The sequence below is a fragment of the Chlorella variabilis genome, assembly GCF_000147415.1.
Source record: "Chlorella variabilis unplaced genomic scaffold CHLNCscaffold_17, whole genome shotgun sequence".
NCBI classification, from domain to species: Eukaryota; Viridiplantae; Chlorophyta; class Trebouxiophyceae; order Chlorellales; family Chlorellaceae; genus Chlorella; species Chlorella variabilis.
The window spans coordinates 829,119-846,220 of record NW_005435071.1 but is presented as its reverse complement, the minus strand read 5'-3'; the positions used below and the strand labels follow the sequence as shown (position 1 = coordinate 846,220).

The 17,102-nt window shown below is 70.0% G+C and overlaps 4 protein-coding genes across 4 annotated transcripts in view; 2 read left to right on the top strand and 2 right to left on the bottom strand.

Moving 5' to 3' along the window:
• Window positions 1–465: 465 nt before the first annotated feature.
• Window positions 466–1,512, bottom strand: CHLNCDRAFT_136814 (hypothetical protein; the record flags this gene model as incomplete). Its single annotated transcript, XM_005845537.1, has 6 exons — window positions 466–474; window positions 618–786; window positions 881–929; window positions 1,074–1,128; window positions 1,250–1,289; window positions 1,475–1,512. 6 exons carry the CDS (start codon window positions 1,510–1,512, stop codon window positions 466–468), a joined length of 360 nt encoding a protein of 119 aa, XP_005845599.1.
• Window positions 1,513–2,425: 913 nt separating this feature from the next.
• On the top strand, window positions 2,426–5,728 carry CHLNCDRAFT_136813 (hypothetical protein; the record flags this gene model as incomplete). The annotated part of the gene is made up of 11 exons (XM_005845634.1): window positions 2,426–2,570; window positions 2,677–2,858; window positions 2,972–3,079; window positions 3,286–3,429; window positions 3,558–3,621; window positions 3,763–3,914; window positions 4,172–4,394; window positions 4,492–4,586; window positions 4,787–5,068; window positions 5,204–5,358; window positions 5,563–5,728. 11 exons carry the CDS (start codon window positions 2,426–2,428, stop codon window positions 5,726–5,728), a joined length of 1,716 nt encoding a protein of 571 aa, XP_005845696.1.
• A 470-nt stretch (window positions 5,729–6,198) lies between these two features.
• CHLNCDRAFT_136812 (hypothetical protein) lies at window positions 6,199–10,509 on the top strand (the record flags this gene model as incomplete). Its single annotated transcript, XM_005845633.1, has 8 exons — window positions 6,199–6,267; window positions 6,345–7,613; window positions 7,792–8,106; window positions 8,407–8,678; window positions 8,918–9,168; window positions 9,376–9,469; window positions 9,760–10,075; window positions 10,255–10,509. 8 exons carry the CDS (start codon window positions 6,199–6,201, stop codon window positions 10,507–10,509), a joined length of 2,841 nt encoding a protein of 946 aa, XP_005845695.1.
• Window positions 10,510–14,488: 3,979 nt separating this feature from the next.
• Window positions 14,489–17,102, bottom strand: part of CHLNCDRAFT_136809 (hypothetical protein) — a gene marked incomplete at both ends in the record, with an annotated part of 6,053 nt that continues 3,439 nt past the window's right edge. The window contains 8 exons of the mRNA XM_005845536.1: window positions 14,489–14,830; window positions 15,014–15,118; window positions 15,461–15,544; window positions 15,699–15,839; window positions 16,074–16,142; window positions 16,404–16,466; window positions 16,642–16,686; window positions 16,943–17,035. Of these exons, the coding sequence (XP_005845598.1) occupies window positions 14,489–14,830; window positions 15,014–15,118; window positions 15,461–15,544; window positions 15,699–15,839; window positions 16,074–16,142; window positions 16,404–16,466; window positions 16,642–16,686; window positions 16,943–17,035 (942 nt within the window). The remainder of the gene's footprint in view (window positions 14,831–15,013; window positions 15,119–15,460; window positions 15,545–15,698; window positions 15,840–16,073; window positions 16,143–16,403; window positions 16,467–16,641; window positions 16,687–16,942; window positions 17,036–17,102) is intronic.

The following is a 17,102-nucleotide window of genomic DNA, read 5'->3' as shown; positions in this document are numbered from 1 at the left end:
GTCTGGCGGCATCATTGCACCCNCTTGTATCACTCACATGTGTGACAGCTTCTCCACACCGCTGAAGCCAGTCGCCCGCTCGTGGTGCTCCTTGATCACTCGGGGCAGCTCCTCGAGCGGCACCACGGGGCACCACCGCCACTCTCCGCTGCGCTTGACGCAGCGGCACAGGATGTCCTGACCGCCAGCGCCCTTCAGCACCTGGAAGAACTGCAGCACCTTCTTGCTGTAGTTCTTGGCGCCGCCCTGCACTGCCGCCCCCCCTCCCGCACCCCGCCGCCGCCGGCCTGAGGGCGCCTGCTGGTCGCCCTGCTTGATCCGGATGATGCCCTCTACATCTGACTTAGTGAGAAACACATTCTTGGCGCCGTTTTGGCGCCGTTCTAAGGCATAAAGGATGACAGGTTGGTTCATAATTTTAAATTTGCGGCAGCTGCGGGGTGCGGGAGGGGAGAAATAGAAGCCTTAGAGACTCTGAAAGGCGAAGGAAAGGGAGGGATCGCGGGAGAGAGCGTGCCTGATGAGCCAGACGAATCGGGGGAGGTGCCACATCAGCGGGCAACACATGGCAAAGCCGGCGGTGCGCTCGCCGCCAGGGGCCGCATCGCGCCGTGCACCGGGCAGCCGTCAGGGCGCTTCTGCTGGAGGTAGCCTGGGTTGACTCGGGCCATCAGCTTGTTGATGGGCAGTACCACCAGGAAGTACACCACGATGCACACCATCAGGACTGCAGCGGTACGGGCAAAGCACAGCACGCGGGGTTGGCGGCTGGCAGCAGGGCCGGGCCTGGCGGCAGGCAGGCAGCGGGCTCGCAGCAGGCAGTTTGCCGGCAATCCTGGCGGGCAGGCGCAGGCAGGCCAGTGCAGGCAGGCGGCTGGACTTGCAGTAGATGAACACGTTGATGAAGTGGCCGTAGAAGAAGGTGCTGCCTGCGGGTGGGGAAGGGAGGGCAGCGCAGCCGCGGGCGGCGATGAGCTCTTCCACGGAAACCCACCTTTTGTTTGTTGGGCCAACCACAGCAAACACGCGCTCGCGCACACAGCAGCACCCCTGCTGCTCCCTGCTCTGCCCACCGTTGACGCTGAAGGTCAACTCGTTGAAGTCGCCGCCCTGGAAGATGGCGCCAATCTGCGGCAGTGCAGGGTAAGCACGCGCGGCTGCTTTGTCGGCGGCAGCGGGACAGGCACAGGCCATGCCGCGGCACCGCTGTTGGGCAGCCCGTCGCCATGCGCCCCAAGCAGGGGCTCACCAGGGGGGTGATCCAGTCGCTGACGAAAGACTTGATGAGGCTGACGGAAACGGCAGGGGAAGGGGCGGAGGCGGGTCAGCCAGGCGTGCACCGCTGATATCATACCATCCATGGCGCCGCGTCAGCCCACGGCAGCAGCTGTCTCCCTGCTTCACACCCACCCACCTACAGCCGCAACCCTAACGTCTCGCCCTGCCCCATTCTGCCGGCAGCAGGCCCACTCACTCGGTGAAGGCAGCGCCCACGACGATGCCCACCGCCATGTCCACCACATTGCCCCTGCGGCAGGGTCGTGGACATGGCGGTGGGCACCGATTTAGGGTTTTTAGGGTTTAGGGTTTAGGGTTTTTAGGGTTATTTAGGGTAACCCTAAACCCTAAACCCTAAACCCTAAACCCTAAAAAAGTCGTATTCTTCCGTCCTCTTGCCTCCAGCGTCGGTTCTGGCACCTGAGGCTGGAGCCTTTCAACAACAGCGCAGGTAACCATCGCACACGCCTGGTCATGTGAACAGTCATTTGCCCCGCCGAGGGCCCAAGTGGGCCCTAACTAGTGCTAGACTGGCAGAGTTGCCCCTCATTTGATTTCGCCTCTCCCCCGCGCTCCAAACTGTGGATACCATACATGAAGTGGGCAGCGCCTCAAGCAGGTGCTGGGAATGCCCACTATGCAGCACTGGTGCGGCGGTGCCAGCGGTGCTCTCGTCTGCCTGTGCACACCAGTGCGGGGGGTGACAGAGCACCTGCCGACAATGTCTGTTCCGACAATGTCAGTGCACGGAGACGTTTCCTCATCCCAGAGTGTGATCCAGCGTCAACCCACGTAAGGTGCCCCGGCAGCGAGGGCAAGCAGGCGCCGGCGCCACGAGCGGACGCAGCATAGACAGGCGTACCGCCGAGAAAAATATCGGCGAATAGTCCACGGGGTAGAGGTGGTGTTGAGTAACACCGATGGGAAAAGGGAAAGGGAGGTAGGAGAGAGGGGGAGCGGACGCAGCATGCCGCAGCATGCAGACATTTCGCATTGAACCGCCTTCGATTGGTTTCAGAGGCGCTTCTATTGCAGCAAGCAATCCGAGACCTGCTTGCCGCTGGCAAGGGCGGGAGCCCAAGGGGTGTCGGACTCATATGTGAGTCCGGCATCGCGTTCATTGCTACCGATGGTGGCTGTACGCTGCATGACGCCCACCCGGCGGGCTCCCGCGCACCGCCGCGCCTCGGTCCTCCTGCTGGCCGGCGGGTTCGTCGCTTTCGTGCTGGTCCTTGTGGCAGTGGAGTCCTGGTGGCAAGTGGAACCAACTCTGAACCGCCGCCGAGCGTCAGGTAGGGGGCCGGCTCATGAGGCCGCCGCCACCGCCGCCGCCACTCCTCCTGCCCGATGGCACCGTGCCACGCCAATCCTGCCGCTGCGCTGCCTCGCCCCTTGCAGCGCTCTTCCACCACCCCCTGCACCAGCGGCCAACTAGCGCCAAGCGGGCATTCGACTATCTTCTAGAGGCTGCGGCCTGGGAGGCGCCCAGCTACCCGCAGGCGTGCCGCGAGCGGTACCACGGCCTGCCCTTTTTGCGCACTATCAACGCCTCCTGGCAGCAGCCGGTGTGCACGCCGCAGGTAACAGAGGCCAGAGGTGGATGGCCGCCATCCGTGACCACCGCGGCGGGCTGCTGGGCGAGGCGCCTCGCATCGATGCCTCACGGCCCATTCCCCGCCTGTGACCCACGCAGGCCGCAGGCCCGCTGAACAGCAGCATCAGCTGCTGGTTCCAGTTTGACAGATACAGCGAGGCCTACTGCACGGGCGCCAACCTGGCGCTGGATCTGGTCAAGTTTGAGGTGGGCGCCGGGACCGCGGCGGTGTGGATGCCATGCCGGCTCGTTAGTGTGCTGCTCTGCCTGCTGCTCCTGCTGCACCACGCAGTGCTGTGGTTGCTGTGCAAGATGCTGAGAGGGCTGCCAGAACAGACCGCAGCTGTGCTGGCAGGGCGCGGCCTGTCCGAGTGCTGCATCCATCTCCTGCTCACTGCCGGGGCTATATGCAGGAGGAGGAGGCCTCGATACCCAGGCAGACGTCCAACCGGGGCGACGACGGCGGGTTCAAATCCTACAAGCGGCTGGGGGTTCCCGGGGAGCTGGTGGGGGACTGCCAGCTGCACGGCAAGGTGGCGGGAGAGGACAAGTGGCAGGTGGGGGACAAGTTGGGCTGGGGACCAGACGGGCCAGGGCGGGGTGCGCTGCATGCGGTGCTCGCCCACGTGAGCCGACTCGGAGCCGGCCTTTGGCGCCTGCTGTGTTTCTCCGATCGACTCTGCAGGAGGATTCCTTTGGGCATGGCGGCCAGGAGTGGCTGTACCGTAGCTTCAAATCCTCACTAGGAGGTGAGGGGTGTGGCGGCTGCGCTGCTGCCTGCCGGCAGCGGATCCGCCCGGCTGCCTGCCTGCCGTGGGATACCCTCCACCTAACCTTTGTCCCTCCCTGCATCGCGCCTGGCTGGTGCACGCCTGCTGCTGCCACCGCAGAGGCGCAGCAGCCGCGGTGTGTGGCCTGGGTGTCTCACCCTGCGTACTTTCTTAACGACAAGTACGACAGCCTCAACCCCTGGCATGCCCTGGAGGATGTGACCCATGCCTTTGAGGCGTACGCGCTCAAAGGCTGGGGCCGAGAGGCGCAGGTGGGGCGGGCAGGCAGCCATCAAGGCCGGCATGGCGTGTGGCGTGTGGGGGGTGGTGTTGAGTGTGAGGGGGGAGGTTGTAGAGAGGTGGGTGGATGGGAAGCCATTGCGCTGCTGCTGTTCTTGCTGGTGCTGCTGCGTGCTCTGCATCCTCCTGCCCTCCCTGGTCCCGTTGGCAGCGCCCCGAGGCCGCCACCGCCAGCCCATGCTGCCTATGCCTGCCCTTGCACCTCCCTGGTACCGCCCTGGTAGCGCAGGTGATAGTGCTGGACCAGGTCACCCCGCAGAGCGTGCTGGGCCCAACCTACCTGGCGGTCTGGGAGAAGGCCTTTAGCCCCCTGCACCCGCCCGCCCTGCTGCGCACGCTGGCAGAGGAGGCGGCAGCCAAGGCCAAGGCGGCGGGCGGCGGGCAGCTGCCGCCGGGCGCGGCGCTGTGCTTCACAGGCAAGCCGGCCGGCGGCGCCGGCGCGCCGGGCTGCCGTGCTGCCGTGCAGAGGCCTTGCTGCACCGTGCCGCTCTTGCCAGCCACGTGAAACCTTCCCCATCAGCCTGCCTCTCATCATCCCTCCCTCTCCAGACGCCTTCTTCAGCGTTCACGGCGGCATCTCGCTGCTCTCCCGCTCCATCGCCGCCTGGACTCCCTGCCCAAACAGCACCACGGTTAACGCCATGGTGCGCGCTCGGGGGAGGGCAGGGCAGGCCGCGGACTGTGGCCGTGCCGCACCGCTTCCGCTGGTCCTGCTGCCGGCCAGCTACCGATGCGGAGGAGCAACCGCATGCGCCTTCCACAATCTGAAGGTTGTGTGCAGCAAGGCTCACCTCCCGCCGAACTCTGCCTCTCCGCCTGTGGACTGCGCTGCTGCTCCTCGCAGGTGCGCTTCATGCTGGACGGGCTGCGCCTGAGCGACGTGCGGCCGGCCAGCCATGCCGCACTGCTGCAAGGCGCCCAGGGGCAGCAGCAAGCAGGCCAAGGGCAGCAGCAGCGGTTAGGGCAGGGCCAGCAGCAGCAGCAGCAGCAGCAGCCGCCAGGTCAGCCGAGGGAGGCCAGCGGGCGCATGCGCGTGGTGTGGGCGCTGCGCTCCACGCGGGCCGGCTTCCAGCGCGAGATGCTCGACGCACTGCAGGAGCGCATCCCCAAAGAGACCGGGGCTGAGGTGAGGGCAGCAGCCGCAGCCCCGCTTCACCTGCCGCCATACAGCCACGGCCCTTGCCATATGCTTGCCTCCCGCTCACCGCCCCCTCGCCCCCGACCCTACACCCCTGCCCTCGCCCGCTGCCGCCCCCGGCAGGTGGTGGCGGTGGAGTTTGGCGGGCTGAGCATGGAGGAGCAGATCCGGCGGGTGCGGCAGGCGGATGTGCTGGCGGGGTACCACGGCGCCGCGCTCACGCTGGCGTTGTACATGAGCGAGCCGTCGGGGCTGGTGGAGGTGGAGGGGTCGTTCCGGTGAGGGCTGGCGGCAGCGTGTGATGGTGGCGGTGGTGGTGGTGGTGGTGACGATCGTTGTCTGCGGGCTTCCAGGCCGCACGCTTCTGCTGGGCGCCGTGCCAGGCGCCGACTTGTTGGTGTCACCTGTTGGCTCCCCTCCCTCTCGCCTGCCCATGCTCATCGCCCCGCCTGCCCCCGTCCCCTGCCCCTTGTGTTCCACAGGTGCACCTGCTACACCAACTGCGCGCTGTGGCGGGCGCACCCCTACACCCTCATCAAGACCTCTGAGTTTGCCGAGAAGACGGAGGGGGACCTGGTTGAGCGGGTGGTGGAGGCGGTGAAGGAGATGCTGGGGCGGGTGGCCAAACGCATCCAGGACGGCGCCTGATCCCTGGCGCCACCCCAGCTGGCTGCCGCTGAGCTGGAAGGAGTCGGAGGGATGAGGCTGGGCCGGGGGCGGGAGCCTGGATGGGACGGCCGGCAGGCGGTGGCCCGACGCCGCGGCTTGCGACGTGCATGGGTGGCGGACCAGTGGAATTTAATTTGAACTGAATCATTGAAAACATTAACTGCTTCCTTGAGATTTATGGACTCCTTTAAATGCGAACTTGCGCTCCCAAGGACAGAGAGCATCATCAGGGGCGGCCCCGCCCTGCTGACGGCGCGGCGACGCGGGTGGAAAGCCGGCAGGGCGATGTTGGCCCTGCGCGCCTGCGGCCTCATCGCCTCATCGCACAGATCCGAGGCTGGCCTCAGAGCCCGTGTGTACCCTCGCCACAGCAAGGCAGCGCCCCAACCCAGTGCCCGCCCCGCCTCGGCTCCTGCGCGCAAACCCGACTGCAGATTGTCACCAGCAGCATGCAGAGCTCGCGATCTGCTGCCAGGAAGCTGGCCACGGGCCTCCGTGGGTTTGCAAACGCCAAGAAGGTGGGGTGGTGGGGTGATCGGCCGCCGCCTCGCCCAGGGCTTCCACTGAAAGTCAATTCACGGTTGCCAATGTGCAGAGGGCGCCTGCGTTCTACAAGCCCGGTGCCAGCTCGACGGAGCCTGCTGTCGCCAAGGCCCCAGGCACCAAGCAGGCGGCCTCCAGCACCGCAGAGGGCAGTACAGCGTCCGCCAAGCCGCAGGGCGGAGCAGCAGAGGCAACGGCCAAGCCCACCGCCGCTGCTCCCTCGGCTGGCGCCGCTGCCACGCCTCCGACTGCACCAGCCACGCAGCCTGCCGCTGCTGCGCCAAAGCCTGCAGTGCCCACCACCTCGCCGGCAGCAAGCGCAGCCGCGGCTGCAGCGCCAGGCGAGCAGGCTGCCGCAGCAGCCAAGCCCGCACCTACACCCGCCGCCGTCGCGCCCAGCACAGCGGCAGCTGCCGTCCCCAAGCCGGCAGCCACACCACCTGCAACAGCTGCCGTCCCCACGCCGGCACCCACCGCTGCGCCCAGCACAGCAGCAGCAGCCGTCCCAAAGCCGCCAGCCTCCGCGCCCGCAGCCCCCAAGCCGGCGCCCACCGCTGCACCCAGCACAGCAGCAGCGGCCGGACCCAAGCCGCCAGCCTCCGCGCCCGCGGCCCCCAAGCCGGCACCCACCGCTGCACCCAGCACAGCAGCAGCGGCCGGACCCAAGCCGCCAGCCTCCGCGCCCGCGGCCCCCAAGCCGGCACCCACCGCTGCGCCCAGCACAGCAGCAGCGGCCGGGCCCAAGCCGCCAGCCTCTGCCCCCGCGGCCCCCAAGCCGGCACCCACCGCTGCGCCCAGCACAGCAGCAGCGGCCGGGCCCAAGCCGCCAGCCTCTGCCCCCGCAGGCCCCAAGCCGGCGGCAGGCGGCGGTGGTGCAGGGCAGCAGGCAACTGGTGCTGCGGGCGGCGGCGGCGGCGGCGGCAATGGCTGGCTGCTGCACCCATCTGTGCCGATCGATGTGCGCATTCTAGGGGCGGGGTTGGTGGGTGCTGGAGCCCTCGCGTACAGCCTCAGCGGCGGCGGCGACGGCGGCGACAGGCCTGGTGAGGCAAAGCAGGGGGTGGTGGAGGAAGCAGGCTTCACGATGCAGCCAGAGGAGGCAGCAGGCCCAGCCCCTGCAGAAGCGGTGGCGGCAGCGGCGGCGCCAGAGGCGGGCGAGGCGGCGGCGGCGCCCGAGGCGCCCGCGGAGGCTGCCGCGCGGCAGGCAGAGGGCGAGGCGGCGCCTGCTGCTGCCCAGCAGGCTGCAGACAAGCAGGAGGAGGAGGCGACTTACGTGGATGGCTCTGCGGCAAGCGCTGCCGCCTTTGCCTCTCGTGCCGCCGTGTTTTCTGCTGCCTGTACCAGCTGCTGCATGCCGGGCTGTGTATTCACTTTGGCTGCCGCCACAGCATGCTTGAGCCTCGGCATGTGCTGCTGCGGCTGCAGGCTGCCTCGCTGTTGCTGCCAGGTTGCCGCTGACGCGCTCGCCGCCACCACTGCCGCCGCTGCTGCCTCTGCAGGTGCTGGGCGTGATTGAGGAGGTGTTCAGCAAGGAAGCCACCGAGCAGCTGCGGGAGCTGGAGGAGCAGGCGGCGCAGGAGGCGGCAGCCGCGGCGGCCGCCAGCCGCCAGAAGGTGGCAGCCGCGGGCAGGGAGGCGGCGGCGGGCGGCGCCGAGGCCGCCATCGCCGCCGCCGCGGCCAAGGCTGCCAAGGCGGCTGCCGCGGCCAAGGCCAGGGCGGATGCAGCTGCGCAGCGGGCCGAGGAGGACCTCGTGGCGATGCAGTCTGCTGTGGCCGACCAGGCGGGGGAGGCTGTGGCCAGCGGATTTGTGCAGGTGCGGTACGGGGCGGTACGGGGCGGTACGCACGCCCCGCTGGGCGCCTGCCGCGCCAGCACGCCGGCCCGCCGGCCAGCGGTTTCGGGCCGCCTGGGGGTGCCAGCGCCTCAGGGTGGCAGGGAGTCTAGCCCTGGCTGTGTGTGTGTGCCGAGCGGCTGCATCGCCCACCCCGCCTGCCGGCCTGCCTGCTGCCCACACATGGCCCACTTGCCCGCCCACCACCCGCCCTCCGCCACCTCCCCTCCCTGCCCCCCTGCCCCGCTGCCGCTCCGCCGCCACTCCGCTGCGCGCCCGCAGAGCCTGCGTGCCGAGCAGCCGTCGATCACCAGCCTGCTGCAGGCCGGCAAGCACAGCAAGGAGCAGAAAGAGGCTGCTGCGGCTGCTGCGGCGGCGACGGAGCCGCCGCCACCCGTCCAGCCGGCGCCCGCCGAGGTGGCAGAGGCGGTGGCGAGGGCGCAGCGGCTGCTGGGCGTGCAGCTGGACGTCAGCGCCGCCGGGCTGATTGCCGAGGCGATGCGGCACGGCATGGGGCCGGCAGAGGACTGGTCTGATTACCCGCAGCGCCACAGGTGCGCAGCGTGCGCAGCGTGGCCGCCCGAGCCCGCGGCTGCTCCCGGGCCCTGAGGCCCGGCGCTGCTGCGGCGGCGCAGCGAGCGTGGGCCGCCCGCGGCCGGCCGCGCCTCCTCTGCTTCTCCCGCCCGCCCGGCACCGCTGTGCTGGCGGGCCGGGGCGTCGCCCTCCGGCATGACGCTGACCCCTCGCCTGCCTTGCGCCCGCCCTGGCCAACCCCCTTGCGCCCGCCCCGCAGGCAGGCGGAGGCGGATGCTGCGGTGCTGGGAGAGCTGCTGGAGGCTGCGGGCGCCAGCGTGGAGCGCCAGCTGGCGGCGGCGGCGCGCGAGGGCGAAGCGGGCCGCGCCGCGGCGGCGGCGGCGCGGCGCCAGCTGGCGGAGCAGGCCGAGTCGTTCAGGGCGGTGCTGAAAGAGGCGCTGGCGCGCGCCGAGGAGCAGCAGCGCCAGCAGCTGCGGCGGCAGGCCGAGGAGCTTGCCACCGCGCACGCGGGTGCGCCCTGCGCGCGTTTGGGTGTGGTGTGTGTGTGTGTGTGTGTGTGTGTGTGTGCTCGCGCGCATGCGTGTGTGCGTTTGCACCCCTGCACCGCGGTGCTGCAGGCCCAGCTGGGCAGCCAGCAGGCGCTCCCCGCCTGCCTGGCTGCCCGCCTGCCCGCCGCCTCACGCTGCGCTGCGTTGCGCCGCGCTGCGCCCCCCGCAGAGATGACTGTGCGGGAGCGCGCGGAGCGTGCGGCCAAGCTGGATGCCGTGCGAGAGCGGCTCAATGCCCTGGAGCTGGCGTTCCGGCGCCGCAGGTGCGCTCCAGCTGCAAAGGGCTGCGTGTGAAGGGCGGCGGTGTGTACGCCTGGGTGTCGCGGCAGGGCCGTGAGCAGGTGGCTGCGGCTGGCGTGCTGCGGCTGGCAAGCCCCCCTTCTGGTGCCCTTGTGTTCGGGTGATGGGGGGGAGGGAGCCAGAGGGGGAGGGAAGGGACCAGAGGGGCTCCTCAGGCTGGTGCCTGCTGGCGCTTGCTGGCCCGACCTCGGCCCCCGGCAGCACACCCGGCAGCACACCCCCACCCGCTGCTCTCCACCCTGCCGCGCCGCAGCACCGAGCAGCGCACCAGCCACGGCGCCCACCAGCTGTCTCTGGGCGCCTTCTCGCTGCGCTCGGCGCTGGCGGCGGGCGCGCCGCTGGCGCAGCCGCTCGACTTTCTGCGCGGCCTGGCTGCGGCGGACCCCGTGGTGGCGGCGGCGGTGGGCGCGGTACCGCCCGAGGCGGCCGCGGCGCCGGTTCCGACCCGTGACCAGCTGGCAGACGGCTTCCGCGACGTGCAGCGGCTGAGCCGGGAGCTGAGCATGGTGCCGCAGGGGCAGGGCGGCGTGCTGTCGGTGGCAGTGGCCAAGCTGGCGGCCAAGCTCAAGGTGGGTGGCTGGGTGGCTGGGGGCGAGGCAGAGCTGCCGATGGGTTGTTGGTACTATGTGGGGGCTTGCGGCAAGTCGTGAGTGAGGAGCAAGGGCCGAGCAGCGCCGGCGCTGCCCAGCCCGCGACCCGCGCCTCTGCTCGCCTCCCTGCATCCACACCCTCCTCTCGGCTGCCGCAGATTGCCGAGCGCGGCCCGCTGGCTGCCGCCCTGCCTGGCGACGGCATCGACAAGCGCCTGGCGGCGGCGCAGCAGCGGCTGCTCGACGGCGAGCTGCTGGCGGCGGCGGCGGAGCTGGAGGCGGCGGTGGCGGGCACCGCGGCGGCGGGCGTGGTGGCGGACTGGGCGCGCTCGGTTCGGCTGAGGGCCGCCGCGGAGCAGTCGGCGGCGCTGCTGGAGGCGCACGCGGCGGCGGAGACGGCCAGCCTGGCATGAGCTGGGTCCTTTTGTGCTGCCTGCTTGTCGGGCACCACTTCACGCCGCTCGTTGTTGCGTTGTGCCCCTCTCTTTTTTTTCCCACGCAGCAGCTCCCGCTTCATCTGCTGTTGCTGCCCTCACTCTCATTGCTGCACCTGCGTCGTTGTCAGGCAGGCTGTAATCAAGCAGCCTGGGCCAGGTCGTGTGTGGGTGCCTCAGTCAGATGACGGGGCGGCAGAGCCTGTGGCGGGCGGCGGCGGTCGCGGCGGTCGTCGCCGTGCGGCGTAGACCGTTGGCCCCGATCATTGAAAGGGAAGCACCAATAGGGCAGATTAGGCGCGTGGCAGTGCGAAATACAAACACCCTTGAGTGGCATGCCAAAATCAACCTTGGAGGCACCGCTGCCATGCAGGGCGCCAAGAAAGCAGACCAGATGCTCTGCGGTCGTTCCCTTCTCTCAGCGGATGCTCCTCGGCTGCCCACATATCGAACCTGTGGCGGCAGCCAGCCCGCCCCCAATGCTGGGCCGCCTGCTGGCCTGCCTCAGGCCGGAGCCACCCCCCGCCGCCGCCCAGCTCTGCGCGGCGGCTGCCCTGCAGCAGCTGCGGGAGCTGGTGGTGTGCGGCGGGCTGCGCCAGGATGAGGGCGCCCTGCTGCTGGCGGTGGCCACCCTTCTGAGAGCTCAGGAGCTGCGGGTGCTGGATATGAAGGCAACCTGCACCGAGCTGCTGGCGGCGGCGGCCAGCGGCGGGCGGCTGAGCCAGGGCGCCGCGGTGCAGGTGGGCGCACACGCGAGGCGTCGGCAGCCGCAAAGCTTTGGTCGCCACTTGCTTGAGTTTGCGGAGGGCAGCACATGCCTCCCTGCCCGGCTGCTTTGCCCCTCCTGCTTGTCAACCCCGCTCTCTCTTTCTTTCCTTCTTTCTTGCCTTCTTCCAGCTGGTGCTGCTGCTCGTTGACCATGGCGGCGACCCGGCTGCCCGGGATGGCAGGGCCGTCGTGGCGGCGGTGCAGGCGGGGCGCCTGGCCGTGGCGGAGGCGCTGCTGGCGCGCTGCGGCGGCGGCGGGCGCGCGGTGGGCGGCATGGCGCTGCTGCCGCTGCTGCAGGACGCAGTCGCCAGCCCGCTGCTGGTCAGTGCTGGCACGGGTGAGCTTGGCCTGGCCGACTTTGAATGCATGAGTGAATTGAGGGCAGGGCCGGGATCTGGATGGGGTGCTGGTCTAAAGGGGTGCTGCCGTATGTTTGCTTCCTGGCGGTGCAGAGGGCAGTTGGCTGATCATCGTGCCAGGGCCTGCCCGCCGCTGCCCGGCTGCAGATGTGTCGGCCACCGCCAGCATGGCGGCGCTGAGGTGGCTGCTGCGCCGCATGCCTCCCGACCACCTGGCCGGCCTGTGCATCGAAGGGCTGACGCTGCCGCACGCGGCGCTGCAGGTGCTGGGCTGCGCCGCCCCGCTTTCGTCGCAGCAGGCGGCAGGAGGGTTGCCTCCCCGCCTCCCTGCCTGCGCCCCGCCGCAGCGCCGCTGCTTGCTCATGACGCTGCCGCGTGGCTGCCCTGCCCCCACCGCCCCTCCAGATCTGCGCCACTCGCATCGGCTTCCAGTGGCAGGAGGCGCTGTGGATGGGGCTGCACCCGCAGGCCTGGGGGGTCATGGGGTGAGAGGCCTGTCTGTGCTGCATTGTGCACGGAGGTCCAACAAGCAGCATAACACGAAGCATAACAAACCAAGCGGCTCGTGGCTTCCGCTCAAGCATATGCAGCATGACACGCCTGCTCCTCTGAGTGCCTGCCCTCGTGCCTGCGTGTGCTCCACCCCACCCCCGATTGCAGGATGGTCAGCCATCACATGCAGCTGCAGGCGGTGCAGCGCACGGCTGCGGTACTGGAGCTGCTCGTGGCGGCGGGGGCCCCGCCTGTGCCTGCGGAGCAGCAGTGCATCCCCATGCTCTCGCCCGAGGCCTGGCAGTTCCTGCGGCTGGCGGCCACGGCATGGCCGCAGCAGTGGAGCCAGGGCGCCCACCGGCAGTACCACGCCAGCTTCCGGGCAGGCGCCAGGGCGCTGCTGCTGGCCGCGCGCCGCGGCTTTGTGGCGCCGCCGTGCAGCGGCGCTGACGACGGCGGCGAGCAGGCATCCCGGCCATCTGGCACCTCTGTTGAGAGGGGTGGGATGCCAGAGGTGCGGCAGAGGCCCCCACCTCGGGAGTACCACCTGCCGCCGCTCGTGATAGAGCGGGTGGTGCAGCTGATGGCGCAGCGGCAGCGCGACTGGGTGCAGCCCAGCTGAGCTCTGTCTGCCGCCAACAGGCAACAGTTGCATGGGCGTTGGCATGTCAGGGCGCATTGCCATTCAACTCTAACAGCACAGAAGGCAAACGGGTTGGGGCATGCGAGCCGCGGGCGTTGCACGGCACAGAGGCAGCATTGCATGTGGCTAAGGCCAGTGCGTGTGTTTCGGGCAGTTGGCAGGCGGCGTCGAGGCCGTCAGCCGCATCTGTCCACACGCCCGTACTCGCCCTCTGGCGTGGCCCTGCCGCTGCCCCCCCTCTCCTCCCGCTCCAGCACCACGTCCCTCCAGCTCTGGCGCAGCGGCTCGGCCTCTCCCAGCGGCCCCTCCTCCAGCTCCACCTCCTGCACCGCCAGGAGCAGGCAGGCCGCGGCAGCACATTGAAAGCCGCGCAGGTGCACCATCTGCCACACAACGCACAACCCTGCATTTGAACAGCACAGCTACACCGCATCTCCGGTACCGCACCGCACCTTGCCCTGCACGCGGTACCAGGCGGGGTCGCAGTCAAACTTGATCCCCAGCTCCACGTGCCCGCTGTCTGTGCGCCGCCCCGCGTCCCACACGATGGGGGAGGCGTCGGCGACCAGCAGCAGCGCCGCGTCCTCGATGCGCGGCGCCGGCGGGCCGCCCGCGGTGCCGCACCACGCGGTGCAGCAGCTGGCCTCGTCCGGCGCCACCCCCGCCCTGAACCCCACCTCGTAGCGGCTGTACCGGCAGGCCCGGGCCGCGCCGCGCATGCGCACCGCGTACCGGCTCCCATCCTCCAACTCCAGCCGGATGCTGTCGCTGCCGCCGCCCTCGCCCGGGCCCCTCACGCGGCGCAGCCGCTTGCCCACCAGTTCTGCCGAGGGGTCGGTCCCAGCGCCATACTCCCAGAACCCCAGCACCGTGTGCTGGTCGTCCTGGTCCGCCCAGGGCGCCCTGTGAGACAGCGGGGCCAGTCCAAGGTTGAGCGCGGCAGCACCCTGCTGGCCCGCGCTGCTGCAGCTGGCCATGGCTCCACAGGGCGGGGAGGTTGCAGCGGGGAGGGAGGTTGCAGCGTCTGCCGTGGTGCAGGAAAGGGAGCTGAGCAGGCACCCAGCAGGCACCCGTGCTTTACAGTTGGTGAATTCAGAGACGGAATGCACCAGGATGCACTGTATTTGCAATTAAAGGTCGATGCACCAAGGAGGCAAGGGGGGTGGGCCATGGGTTGTGGTGTAGTGTGGCAGGCTACCGCAAACAAGGGGCTGCGGGGCAGAGGATGGCAGGCTACCGGCGTGCACCCGGGGCAGCAGGCTTGCTGCCGGGGCACAAGGGCCAGGTGGCTGCCGGCACACAAGGGAAGGGACATGCGGGGCAGGGGGCAAGGGCTACCGGCACACAAACGACATAGAAGAAAGATCAAGATCATTTACCGCGGGGTAGGGTTCCAAGAGGGATGGGCAAGGCATTTGAGGTGATGGTCAAGGTATGGCAGGGAAAAGGGCTCTTGGTACAGAGTGACACGCATGCAGAGCAGTAACAGGCACAAGAAGAGGACGGAGCACTCGGCAGGTAGCTGGCATTTGTTCAGGGAATTGAAATGGGGGGGAATGAAATGGGCGATTGAAAAGGCACGGGGATGAAACAATGCCCCGGCGATCTGCCTGGTCGCTACTATTACCAAAAGCGACACACTTGGGTGGTATGCAGCAAGCCTGGATGCGAAATGAGCATCAGGGGATGGTCGGCATCAAGTGCAGGCCGCGGCAGCCGCGATGACTGCCGGGGCAGCGGCGGGCAGGGAGGAGGCAGGCCCGCCGCACGAGCCTGCGCTGCCCTCGCCGCCCTTGTGGGCGCTGCAAGCCTGCGTGCCTGGCGCAGCCGCGTCGCGGCGAATGCCGGCGACTGCCTCGCGTACCAGCGCCTCGGCGGCGGCGCGGTCCGAGGGGCCAGCGACAGCCGCAGGGGCGCCGGCGGGAGCCTGGAGCTCCTCCTCCTCCTCCTCCTCCTCCTCCTCCTGCTCCTCCCCGGGTGCAAGCTTCTCTATCTCCTTGAAGGTCAGTGACGCCCCGCCGCTGCTAATCAGCCGGCCCTGCAGCAGCGGCGTCGCGGGCGCACAGGGAGCGGCAGCAGCAGTCGGCGGCGGGTTGGAGGGCGCGCAGGCCAGCCGGGGAAGGCCAGGCCACGCGGCGGACGCAGCTCGGCGGTACGGAAGGCGTCCGGCCGCGGCGCGGGCGCGCGGGCGCGCGGCGCGCCGCCGGCGGGCGCCGCTCACGCTCTCGGCGGCGAGCCGCAGCTCGCGGCGGGCAATCTCCAGAAAGTTGGGCACAAAGGGCGCGGCCTCGGCGTTGATCATTGCCATCTGGAACTGCCCCAGCACCTGCGCACGCACGGGGTCAAACCGCGTGGTTTAATAACGGCTGGCTGCGGCGCCAGCGGTGCCACGGCACGGGCGCGGCATCGCCCCGCCGGGCCAGCGAGGCAGGCGGACAGGGCGGGCGGGCAGGCGCCCGCCTGCGGCCGCGCTCCCGGCCGCACGTGGCGCCTGCCGCCAGCCCCGCCGCAGTGCCCCTCTCGTGCTCCCGCGTGTGCCCACCGCACCCCACACCCCCAATGTACACCCCCCCCCCACACACACACACACACAAATACATACACACCCACCCACACACAGAGCAGAGCAGAGCGGGCTCAGGCAGGACGGCAGGCGGCCAGGGCTCACGTTGCTGTGCAGGAGGCCAAAGTCCATGATGAGGTGGAACTCATGCTCCGCCAGGCTGTCCAGCCCCTGCGCCACATCCAGCACCTGCGGAGGGGCCAGGGGGGCGTGCTTATGGCTTGGTGGCGACCGTACATGCGGCGGCAGCGCGCGTGTGTGATTGTGTGTGTGGCGTGCGTGGGTGGGGAAACGGAGGCAGGGCGGCGTGTGCTATGGTATGCGCGCGGCGGCGGCAGCTCACCTCCAGTGCCGCCGCCGCCTGGGCGTGCATGGTGAGCTGGCGCGGCCAGGCGGCGCCGGCGGCCAGCAGCCGCTCGTGGGCGGCCAGCGCCTGCTGCAGCTGGCCCTGCAGGTGCTGCCGGTCCTGGGCGATGCGCGAGCTCTGCAGCCGGCGCACAAAACACAGGGCGGGCTAGGGTGAGGTGGCAGGCGAGGCGCCGGGCACTGCTCTGCAGACTGCAGACGGCGCTGGAGGTCCCCAGCTTGCGGCTGCAGCCGCGGCTGCCCGGTGAGGTAGCAGATGCCGCTGCTGCCCCAGAGCGGGCGGCAGGCGCGGGGTGCGGCGGGTGCGGCTGGTGTGCGGCGGTATGGCGGTACGGCGGTACAGCAGGCGTACCTGCTTCAGGAAGCGGCGGTACCCCCTGAACAGCAGGTGCAGGTCAACCTCTGAGAGCTCCACCTTGGCCTGCAGGCGGGGATGGGGGTACGGGTTGGGGATATGGAGGGGTTATGGAGGGGTGGTGCACATTGTCCCGGAGCAGGGGGGTGCCCGGCGCAGGTGCGCATGCAGCGCCACACGACGCGGCGGCACGGCAACAGCGCGAGGACGCTGGCGGCTGCCGGCCACGGGCAGGCGATGCACGCTCTTGCCCGCGACGCGTGCGGGCGTGCGGGGCAGCAGGGCGCGGCACAGCAGTGCCCCGCGCAGCAGGCGGCGGCGCCGCACCGCCAGCGCCTCCCAGCGCTCGCCCTCGGTACCGTCGGGCGCAGAGAGGTCCCGCATAAACGTCTGCACAGGCAGGCAGGCGGGCAGGCGGGCAGGCAGGCAGGCAGGAGTACAGGAGTGAGCTGCCACTGCGTGGCCGCCATCCCACCGAGCAGCCCCGCGCCGCGTGTCGCGCCAACCGCGGCGCCTCGGCAGCCGCAGCCCCCGACCGAGCGGCCGCCCGCCCGCCCTGGCGCACCTTGACGTGGTTGGGGAAGAGGCGCATGGACTGCTGCCACACATCCTGCGGCAGCGGCGGCGGCGGCGGCACCTGGTCGCTGGACCAAACCGCACCACACGCAGCCACACTCGTGTGTGGGAGGGCCCGGGCCCAGACGGCTGCGCGGCCGGCCAGCCAGGCTGGCCAGGCGCATGCCAGCCCAGCTAGCCGGCACAAAACCAGCCCATCCCGTCCCAGCCCAGCCCGTCCCATCCCGTCCCAGCCCAGCCCAGCCCGTCCCAGGCCAGCCACGCGGCCCCGCCCTGCCCCCGGGGCGCACCTGCATGAGGCGGTGCGTTCCCTCCACAGCTTTCTTGTCTTCCTCCGCCATCCCGCCCTCCCGGCACATCTGCAGCGCAAACTTCATCTCCACCTGCGCGGCAGGCGCGGGGGGGGGGGGGGGGGGGGGGGGGCAGGAAGGGGGGGGGGGGAAGGGCCGG